Raw genomic sequence first — 11,765 nt, forward strand, 5'->3', positions numbered from 1 at the left:
AAAAAAAAAAAAAAAGAAGAAGAAGAAGAAAGGATAATAGAAGATCTGTCTATTGTTATTCCATATTTCTTTCTAATAACGTTCCCCTTCCCCCTCTGCTAAGGGTCACTAACTTGACTTTCCAGACATACAGGGGGTGGTTCTGTCTCACCTCCATCTGAATCATAACAGTTACAGCATCTTAATCTATTTGGCTCGGGAGGCCCTCAATTCAGTATTGTAAATTGAGCTCTTTAACCTGACTTGTTTCATGTTATTATACAATAATGCTATTCTTGGCTTCTTGTGTAATCTAAGACAGTGCAAAAACTCCAGGTTTTCTGCTTGGATTGTTTGTATTGAAGTTTCTTAACACATTTTGTGGTGAAAAAAAATCAAAATATTCTCATGGGAGCAGGACTTAAAACTGGGGGCAGATAATCTCTGTCTTGGCAGGATTTTCTTCCCTAGATTTGAAATAATAGGTTTGCTTTTTCTCACCCGTTTTTCCAGTTTAAATATCAACTGTGCTGGGCCATCACGTGTTTGTATGTGGGGTATTTAGTTGTTAGCAAGTTTTTACAGCTACCACTATCTGAAACTATTGCGCTTGTTTTTATATTTACCTGAACACATTTATTTGTTTGTCTCATCCCTAGCCCCATGTAAATCATCTCAAGGAGAGCAGGACCCTTGTCTGTTTTGTTCTTGGTGTGCTTTGTGTCAGATGCTTACTGTTACTAGCATTGACAAAGTTATTGACTGCAAGGAGTATTGGAATGCTTTGGGGCTTGGGTGGCTTCCCTTATCATATTCCCATTTTTATTTCAGCATTGGAGAGGGGTCTCTTGAAAACACTGCAGAAACTGGATGAGTATCTGAATTCTCCTCTCCCTGATGAAATTGATGAGAACAGTATGGAGGACATTAAGTTTTCCACACGTAAATTTCTGGATGGCAACGAAATGACATTGGCTGATTGCAACCTGCTGCCCAAACTGCACATTGTGAAGGTAGGTTCGTAGGAAATGGTGTCACATTAGACCCAGTATTCTGTGTCCTATGGTAGCACTAACTGTGTGCATAAAGCTTTTCTGATATTCTGGAAATATGACTAGGACCCCCCCCCCCAAGAGTATAGTTTAATGCTGTTTAGGCAATAGTTGAAACACCCTAGAGTTAATCAAATGGAAAATTATGTCTTAAAATTGAGGCATATGAGAACGAGGAATATTATTTTTTTTTCCTGTGACTGCATAAAAATTCAAAGATGTAACAGGTACCTTTGAATTGGAGTTTGCTACACTGACTTATATCATCAAACTCTGTTCTGTGATCACCCAGCTTTTTCTAGTCAAGGCAAAAAATATTTATTGTGTGAGACACGGTGCTGAACAGAATAGTAATAAACACTAGTTGAGCAATCACAATCAAGAAAAACAGATCTAAAACAGTGTGTGCATTTTAAAGTATTTCTCCAGTGATGACACTTGGCTGTCTCTCTGGATAATCAGGACAGTCATTTGCAGTCACTGTTACACCCCTGAATCACTGGTGTAGTTCACAGTCCTTATCATTGTTTAAATTTCTAGTTCAAACGGAGGTGACTTCTGACTTCATTCTCCACCTCTGATGAAATTGATGAGAATAGTATGGAGGACATTAAGCTTTTTTTTTTTTTTTTTTAATAGAAGCACTAGTAAGAGATATGTTTGGTTTACGGGACATGGAAAATAAATGTTAACTTTTGATTTCTTTGTATTTCAGGTGGTGGCCAAAAAATATCGCAACTTTGATATTCCAAAAGGAATGGCCGGCATCTGGAGATACTTAACTAACGCTTACAGTAGGGACGAGTTCACCAATACCTGTCCCAGTGACAAGGAGGTCGAAATAGCATACAGTGATGTAGCCAAAAGACTTACCAAGTAAAATAGCACTTATGAGAGAAATGTCTTTACACCTTTCCTTGACTAAGAATATGCTTTTCCTAACAGACTGCTCCTCTTCCTATAAAGTAGAAATTTTATTTTGCATGAACATGGCAGTTATTCAAGATTAGGATAAAGGATAGACAAGGTATAGTAGCTATCTTTGAACATACACTCCTCAGCAGTATTATTTTAAAATTGTTTTATCCTGCCTACCTCCCCTACCCCACTTCCTTCTCTCCTCTAATTTGGAGACACTTCATCACAAACGTTTCACGTTAGAGGTAGTTGGCCATCTCTCGAGAGCCCTCACCATTGTGTCCATTCACTGTGTATAGATGGCAGGACTTTTGAGGTGCAATGTTTGACAGTTAAAATAGCAACCATGACCTCATCAGTCAGCCCCAAACTGGTGCATAATGCATGGTACAAGGAGTATTTATGTATTTTTTTGGAACTTTATAATATTTAGTAAGAGTATATGAAAGGATTGCTACTGTATCAAAATCCTGTTTCAATTTAGTCTATCCTGGATATGTACTAAGGGTGTTACCACCAGAGAAGAGAGCCTTCTACAGAAAGTCACTACAGATTTTGCTATTTGACTTTGTACTTGGATTTTTACTTTTCCTGAAAGCATTTATTCTTTATACCAATGATAACACCTGACACTATGTAGAAGCTAAAAGTTTAGAGGGAGGGATGATATTCGCACGATCTTCCTCAAGCGTTCTATCCATAGAAGAGAAACCATTGGGCCGCCTGATCCTCTGTCTAGATGTGTTTGTTGTATGCGTTTTGCCCAGTGCCATTCATTTGGAACATTATTGCTTTCTTCCTTTATTTTAAAAAGCTCCTTTTTAAGTAAGCATAGACCTTACTGTTTGTAGATCTTTTGAGCAACACTACATAAACTGATATTTAGTTGATTTAGCTGTAACACAGTATAATGATTAGTAAGGTAAAAATTAACACTTTACAGAAATTAACCTAAGGAATGTAGGGTGGGTTTGTCAAAATATCAAGTAGAATTTTCGTCTCTAAAGCGTATTTAATGTGGGTAATCTGAAGAACACATTATCCATCCTATATTAAAAACAAGATAAAACACAGGTTACCAGCTTTCCCATCCCACCCCCATTTACTGTTAGACTTTGGGTGAAGGCTGGGTCACTTCTTTTGCACTAAATTATTGTTGTTGTGGTGAGTACGTTATTACCACAGTTTTGCCTAATCTCAATCATTGTGTTTCCTTCAGTTAAATTTTTCTACAGCCACATTGAGGAATAGCACTCTGCGTGTTTGTTTTGTTTCTTTTAAATTGAAGTCCTAAACCAGGGATTATTTGTGCTCTAACAAAGGAGGATGAACTTTGTGAAAATAAAACAAAAGTTTGCTATGTATTTATTCTTTTTTTTTTTTTTTTTTTTTAAATTAGACTTTCTAAGTACTACTCCAAAGCCGGGGTTGTAACTGTATTACATTTTTGGTAATTTTTTTATACCTAACTTGTTTTAAGAAGTGCTATTTCTCATAGGCTGTTTTTGGAAATTTTAAGTATATTGCTTTAAAATGGCCACGATTTTCCCCCTTTGATATGCTAACACTTAAGAAGGACTGGCTTTATGGAAGTAGTCTGATTTTTATAAGCGTACTGCGTTGTCTAACCTATCAGTAATGAGCTGAGTATAGAAAGATAAGAAAAGCTCCATATTGTATCCATTTGGCTCAGGGAGATTTTTTTTTTTTTTTTTTTTTGCTTTACCTTTCTTAGAACTCCTTATTACTGATGAAAAAGTTTGGGCACCCACCTTTTTGTAATTAAATATTGAATGGTGATTTATCTGGTTCCAGGAAGAAGCACTATCAGGGTATCTGTTGAGAAATTCTATAGCAGTAGCTTCAGTGGGTGAAAAATGTCACATTTGCACCAGAACACAGACAGCCATCATCACCTTTCACCTATTTTTTAAATAGTGGTAACGTGGCATGCAGGTGCTATTGAACCTTGCCTCAAAGCTTAAAGTATGAAAAAGATTCAAAACAAGGGGTGTCTGTTCTTTCAAGTGAGTGGTGGGACTGAGGAGTGCACTGAAGTGTGGAGGCCAAAGGAGGAAAGAGCAGCGTTTCTTAAGAGTGTTGAAAAACACACTCTGAAACTCAACTGTGGAGTGTTTTGACCTTGGCTGTTCTCTTTGTTTATTAAAATATTTACCCCAGGATTCCACATCGGCTGTCTCGATGTCCAAGGAAGGCAGGTCTACTGTTACGATTATGATGAAGGCAGAATTATTTTTCTCTGTAGAAAGACAGACCTTATTACTTTATCAGGGAAGTTAGTCAAATGGAGTTGAGATTGGCAAATGGACAAAAGCCAGTAAAAAGGATGATCTAGAACATGCTCTTTACCCCATCTTATATGTGTGGAAAGATGATAGCTAAAATTGTAGGAGATTTGGGACATAAAAGTTTTCATGGCAATTCATGTAGTGTATACGTTGACATGATGGAAATCATCTGATATTATTTCTGCGACTACTGAATCATTTCCCCCCTTTATTTAAACCAACGAGGAGATGAGAGTCTGAACGGAAGCTATCACTATTTCCCAAGGGATTCTGAAAAATTTTTGTATTCAATAGTTGGAAAGCTTTCTACCATTTCAGTTGATATGACTTCCTTTAAAAAAAATGTAAATGCGGATTTTCTATACAGTTCTGTTATTTCCTTTTACTAGGATTGTTGACATGACAAAATTCATATAAGATTTTATTTCTTGGTAACTTTGGCTTTCACAACTTATCTTTAGACCCTTGTGCAAACTATACAATTAAGAGATTTCTGACATTTATTCTTAACCCTAAGTTGATCAACTCTAGAATTTAGGCACTTTTACTTGAGTTGAGTTTTGGATCGCTCCAGAGTTGCATGTAGATAGCTTTTATTTCTGTGCATTTAAAATATCCATTTAGAAAATATCTACAAGGTAAAAATGATAAGAAATAGAAATGTATTTTTTCATGAACATTTTGATACACATTTCATCAAGTTTATTGATTAACCAATTTCTTACACTGGTTATACTATTCAAAGAGAGGGAAGCATTATTGATACACTATGTGGGCTTTTTTATTCCATTCTTTACAAATTATCAAGGTTGGGGCTGTCAAAATTATATTTTTATCATGGAAAATAATTTCAACTCCCAAAGTCATAATGTTGAACAGAATTGGAGAATTTTCTTTAGAATTACTTGAAAAGGCGAATGAAAGCTTATTATAGAATGCTTGTATTTTCTTTTGTTTCTCTGGAACCAGTATATTGCTGGCAGCTATTGTATTAAAATAAAGTATATTTTCACTATCATAAAAGGTTCTTTTTTCTCCCCCCTCATGAAAATAAATAGCAACTTGGGGTAAAAGTTTTATTTGAGACTACTTTTTTTCCACGAGTGGATGATTCAGTATAATCAATAGATTAAAGGCGAAAAACCATATCATTTTAATAGGTGCATAAAATAATTTCATAAAAGCTTTCATGATACTCATTCTTAGCAAAATAGGACTGGAGGTAAAAAAAAATTTTTTTTAACCTGATAAAACACATCTGCCCAGAACCTATTTCAAGAGCAAATTTCATATATAAACATGAAACAGAAGTCCTCTCATTAAAGTCAGGAATAAGATAGGATTGCCCTCTATCATATCTATTATCCAGCCATTTTCCATAGCTACTTTATATTAGAGGCATCCTAGCCAATGCAGTAAAATCGGTAAAAAGAATAAAGAATGGAAAAGAATCGACCAAATGGTTGCTCTTTGCAGATGAATGCATATACATAAAAGAAATAAAAAATAACCTACCGTTAGAAATAATAAGAAAATTCAGCCAGGTTACTAGATACAAAATTGAGGAACAAAGATCAATATAACTACTATATACTAATATTCACCATATGAAAAATTAGTAGATAAACTAGTAACATTGGTTTCTTCTGGAGAAAAAAATGGGTAACAGGAAAATGGGTGGGAAATTGTCACTGTATAATTTTTTGAGCTTTTAAAATGTGTAACCCATATATTATCTGTTCTTTAAAAGAGTGCTTTAAAAGATAAACTGTAAGAAAGATATTTAGGATCAAATCTAATAAAGAATGTGTAATTCTTTTATGAAGAAAAGTACAAAATATCAAAGGACCTAATAGAAATCTGTTCAGTGGATAGGTATACCATGTTCATGGATGGAGAGCTTAAAAGCATAAGAATTTCAATTCTGTCTCAGGTGTTTTAGAAATTCAATATATTTTCCAACAAAATCTCAAAAGGTTTTTTTTTTGGGGGGGGGGAACTAGATAGATTAAAAAAAAACAAACCATATGGAAGAATTATGTCCCCCAAATAGCCAACATATATCTGGAAGGGGGGAGGGAAAAAAAGGAAACTTGCCTGAAAATATAAAGACTTAAAAGCTTACAGTAATTGATGGGTAGGATATAGTAGGTCACAGCAACATGATACTGCTATAACTACCAAGGGGAAAAAAAGTGATTTAAAGTGCCAACGTAATATTTTTAAACATCAGAAAACTGGAAGCAATAAAGACTAAATAAATTGGAATTTCAGAGGAGGAAGTCTTTCTGAGGTGAACTGATGATGGTCTAGCTGTTTCTCCCCTGGGGACAGTTGCTGATTCTGGGCCTGGAACAGGTTTGGGTTTGGTCCATGGAGAGGGGCTCTGCTGGAGGAAAGAAAATCACAAGGTTCATAGTTATTGGGCACACTGGAAATCTGAGACACCCCAAATACAAGACTGGTTTTCTCACAGGACACTTGCTGAACTCCAGAGCTCTACATGGCTTGCTAGAAGCTAAGCCTAGGGCTTCCAAAAGACAGAGTGAAATCTCCCATAATATTAACATTTAGGAGACAAAACTTTTTTTTTTTTTAACAAGAGAACAAATCCATTTTATTTACTTCTCAGTAAATTTAAATCCTTGAGGGGTACAGGATTCTGAGTCCTATGGCCTTGGCAGGAAGGTTGCTTTGGAACTTGGCACGAACCATGCCACTGTTTCTATGAGCATGAGTTACCTTTCCCCGGATTACTCTGGTTTTATTCGGTTTGAACACCAGGAGTCACTGTGTTGTTCTTTTCCTTGTACACATAAGCACATCTCTTGCCTAGATAGAACTCAGTTTCATCTCAAGCACAAACACCTTCAATTTTAAGAAGAGCTGTGTGTTCTCGCTGGTTCCGGAGACCCCACTTATAGCCAGGAAAAATGGCTTTGGACCACAGCCTTCCAGACATACTTGTCATTTTGGAAGTCCTGTTCCCAGTAGGCCTCCACAGGCTCCAAGATGGCGGAAAAAGCAGGAGACAAAACTTTGTTAGAGGGGTTTTCCCAAAACACAGAAATCAGCCTTGTGGTTGCCTGGCACTGGGGTGGGAGTGGGAATTGACTGCAAACAGGCATGAGGGATCTTTCTAGGATGATGGAACTGTTGTAAATATGGCTTGTAGATAAGGATCTAGCATCCAGTTAAATAAAGAATTCTTACGATTCAATAATAAAAAGATCCCAATTTTAAAAAAGGGCAAGGGTTTGAATAGACCTTTCTCCAAAGAAGATATACAAATGACTAATAAACACAAAGGAAGCTTAACAGTATTAGTCATCAGGGAAATATAAAATGGAACCATTAAAAACACCCTCTAGGATTGCTATAATCAGTAAAATGGACAATTATAAGTTGACAATGATGTGGAGAAATTAGAACTCACACGTTGCTGGTGGCAATGTAAAATGCAGCTGATCTGGAAAACAGGCTGGCAGTTCCTCAAAAAGTTACCCAGCAATTCCTCTCCTAGGTTTATAATTAGGAGAATTAAAAACATGTCCATTTATCTTGTACACGGAAGCTCGTGGCATCGTTATTCATAATAACCCCCAAATGGAAAACTCAAATACCCTTTAACTGATGAATGGATAAACAAAATATATTCATAAAATGGAGTACAATTCAGCCATTAAAAAGTACACACAAGCTACAATGTGAATGGACCTTGAGAACATTAAGCTCAGTGAAAAGACCACATGATTCCATTTACATAAAATGTCCAGAATAGGCAAGTGTAGAGATAGTAAATTAATGGTTGCCAGGAGCCGGGGGAGGAGAGAATGGGGAGTGACTGCTAATCGGTGTGGGGTTTCTTTTTGGAGTGATAAAAATGCTCTGGAATTAGATAATGGTGATGGTTGCACAACTTTGAATATACTGAAAATCACTGAATTGTATGCTTTGAAAGGGTGATCTTTACGGTATATAAATTATATCAAAAAAGGGGGGCAACTGCAAGGTGGAAATTCTGCCTTGCTAAAGTTTTGGATAATTAGTGTATTGACATGTTGATTGGCAAAGTAAGTGATGTGTTTGAATTTCAATTTAAATGTCATTCAAAATATATTCTTAAAAAGGAAAATAAATAATTGTGTTAGTGGTTGCTCAGCTCTACATTTACTAAAAATCATTTAATTTTGTTCACCTAAAATGGGTGAGTTCTACAGTTTGTAAATTATACCTCAATAAAGTTTTCTTTTTAGAAAGTTAAAAAGCACAAATCTAAAATTAGGAATTCATTGTTTGGATTTAACAGCAGACTGGACACAGCAGAAAGCAGGATTAGTGCTTGAAGATAGATCAATAGAGAAAAATCCAAACAATGATAGTAAGAAAATGCAAAAACCAAACGACAAATACAAGCAAAGAACATAAAAGACATGGAGCACAATCTAAAGATAGGTGTAATTGAAGTCCCACGCAGAAAGGGAGCGGGGCAGAAGCAATAGCTGATGAAATAGTGGCAGAGAACTTTGCAAAACTGTTGACAGATGTCAGCCCACAGTCACAAAAACTCAGCAAACTCCATATGAAATAAAAACAAATCAAACCTAAACATATCATAGGCAAACTGCTGAAAACGAAAGAAAATCCTAAGGACAGCCAGAGAGAAAGGACATAAACTTTGAAGGAGTAACAATAAAACCAGTGGCTGACTTTTCAGCACAAACTTTGGACGATGGGGAACTCTATAAAGTGCCATTATTTGGCAAGTGGTAAAAGTACCAATTTAAGAAAACTATAATAAATCACAGATAAATATTGTAATTTTTAGGCTAACTACTAAGAACTATAAGAATAACTTTAAGGGCCGGCCGAGTGGCGCGATGGTTAAGAGCTGGCTCGGGACACCAGAGGGCCCCGGTTTGGATCCCACATATGAGGGCCAGTGACACTGCCCTCTACAGCTAAGATGCTGAACAACAGCTCAACCTGGAGCTGGGCTGCCATGAGTCGCCGGCAACGGCGTAGCCTGCGGCCCCTGTGGCAGTGGGTTGCCATGAGCTACAGTGTGTAGCCAGCAGCCAGCGTGAGTGGCCAGCAGCCGCTGTGAGTGGCTGTCCAGAAGCCGGCGACTGATCTGCCTCGCCTGGGAAGAGCGCAATGATGGTGCCACTTGGGCCAGTGAAGCGACGTCCTCTATAACTAGACTGAAGAACAAAAGGATAGCAACTTGTCTGTTCCCTTTCCCCCAATTCCCCAATAAAAAATCTTTATTAAAAAAAATAAATAAAATAACTTTAAGATTCAAGGGGAAAATGGAATTAAAAAAAATATCTAATGAATCCAAAAGAAAGCAGGGTAGAGTACTAAAGGAACAAAGGATAGGACAAATTGGAAAAAAATAACAAAAGTTTGGCGATAAACCCTCCACCATTAGTAATTATGTTAAATGTATGTGGGCTAAACAATTGGATTAAAAGTCAGAGAATGTCAAACGATTAAAAAAAAAATTCAAAACCCAACATGACATTCACAAGAAGCAAACTATAAGGACATTATAAGGAGCTATTGAAACTATAAGAAGCGTTGAAATTAAAGGGTGGAATAGTCACTCCGTTGACAGTAAAAAGAGCAGATGTAACCATTTAGCATACAAAGCAGGCTTTGAGGCAAGTATTACTAGAGATGAAGGACATTATATAGGACATTTATAATGTCCTTTTTCAACGATGCAAGGTTTATGCACTAAGATACAACAGCCCTAAATTTATATGCATCTAGTAACACAGCCTTGAATACGTACAGCAAAAGTTAATTAAGCTAAAAGGAGAATTAGACAAATACATCATCATAATTGGAGATTTTCAACATAGCTCTCTCAGTAACTGATAGAACAACCAGGAACCCTACCCCCCCACCCCCACACCCACCCAGTAAGGAATAGCAGATTTGAATGACCAATTTCACCTAATGGACATTGGAACACTATATCCAACAACTGCAGAACGCACATACTTTTCAAGTGCATGTGGAACTTTTAGCAAGCAGACCATATGCTGGCCCATAAAGCAAGCGTCAACGAATTTCAAAGGAATGAAATCATACAAAGTATGCTCTCTGACCACAGTGGAATTAAACTTAGAAATATATGATTGAAAGACAGCAAGAAAACCCCCAGAATAAGGAACCAGTTATAGCAAATGCAACAAGCCTACAACCTAAACTGAAATTTTAAAAATTTCATTTGACAAACATGTGCAAAAACCAGGAACTATTCTAAGCACTTTACATATGTTAACTCAGTCTCCCTAACAAACCTGAGATAGAGACTATCTTGATGGATGAGAGAACGAGGCATAGGAGGTTAAGAAACTTGCTGAAGGTCACACAGCTAGTAAGTGACAGAGCCAAAGTTAGAGCCCAAGGAATGGAGCAACATGCACATGGTGCTCTGCAATCTTTAGAAGTGCTTCTGCTTTTCTCATTAGGGTGGACTTGGCTCCCCGACCCGACAGCCAAAATTGGGTTGCCAGGTAAACACAGCTCTAGCTGGAGCAAACCTATCCTTGTGTTTGTTCTCTGAGGCAGGTCTCTTGCAAGGAGCAGAAGGTAGAATGCCCAGGCCCTCCCGAGCCCAGTACACCCCCGGGCCGGCTTACCACCTTCTGCGGCAGGAGTTAGCGGGCCTCTGTCCCTACAGTCTTCGGCTCGCTTTCATTTTACGAGATGGGCGCAGTTCTACAATTACCAGCAGGGGGCGCAGGCTCCCCTTCTTTCGGCCTCGCGGCTGCAAACCCGACAGTGACAGCTGCACGGCCTTGTCAGTTTGGGGAGCTGTCAGCTCGGTTCCGCGGCGTCGCGGGCTTCCTTCCTCTTTATCAGATCGGCCAGGGCTGCTGCGCGTTGTGAAGGCACCTCCGGCCTCCTTCCCTCCTTCCTGTCTCGAACGGACGCTCTCCGGCGCAGCCACTAATCGACACCTCCGCGCCTACCGCCGGCCAGAGGCGGGGCCCGGGCCCACGCTCGCACCCTTTTTGGGTGCGGGACCCCGCTTTGAGGTCAGGATGCCCGTGGGCTTTGGCTTCCATCAGCCCCAGAGCCGGGCGTGCTCCTGATTCGTGCAGACCTTTAGCACTTCTGCACACCCTTAGTTCTCGCCGGCAAACAAGGCAGCTGGGGGAAGCAAAACTAACAGGTCTGGGTGGCAGTTGGGTCGAGGGAGAGTAAGGGGTTGTGCTGCGGTTAGTCCCTGGGGCTCCTCCCCGCTCCTCCCCTGCCCAGCGGGCGTAGAGGCCCCTTTAACGCCCCTGCGACTAAAGGTTTTGTGTCAAGGGCCTGCTGTGTGCCGCCACCGCGCCAGGTGCTGGGACGCGGAGCTCCTGCAGGTAGACCACACGACATCCCGCAAGTCACCGCAGATCGAGATGACAGCCACCTGGAAATAAGACAGGCAGGGAAAGCCTCTCAGAAGAGGGGCTCTTCGCTAAGAGCTGAGGGATGATATTGTCTC

The 11,765-nt window shown here is 38.9% G+C and overlaps 1 protein-coding gene and 1 pseudogene across 2 annotated transcripts in view; one reads left to right on the forward strand and one right to left on the reverse strand.

The window, feature by feature from the left end:
- CLIC4 (CLIC family member 4) overlaps nt 1–4,897 on the forward strand; it is a 69,948-nt gene extending 65,051 nt beyond the window's left edge. Inside the window, exons 5-6 of one of the 2 annotated variants that reach the window (XM_019650244.1) lie at nt 811–992; nt 1,747–4,732. In XM_019650244.1, coding sequence (XP_019505789.1) covers nt 811–992; nt 1,747–1,911 — 347 coding nt within the window. In that variant the 3' untranslated portion in view covers nt 1,912–4,732. Of the gene's footprint in view, nt 1–810; nt 993–1,746 lie in introns of both variants that reach the window. The other variant, XM_019650245.1, reaches the window with a different exon arrangement.
- Nucleotides 3,321–10,998, reverse strand: LOC109386768 (60S ribosomal protein L35a pseudogene; annotated as a pseudogene).
- Between the last annotated feature and the right edge of the window lie 767 nt (nt 10,999–11,765).

This window comes from Hipposideros armiger, unplaced genomic scaffold (assembly GCF_001890085.2).
Source record: "Hipposideros armiger isolate ML-2016 unplaced genomic scaffold, ASM189008v1 scaffold_138, whole genome shotgun sequence".
Taxonomy (NCBI): Eukaryota; Metazoa; Chordata; class Mammalia; order Chiroptera; family Hipposideridae; genus Hipposideros; species Hipposideros armiger.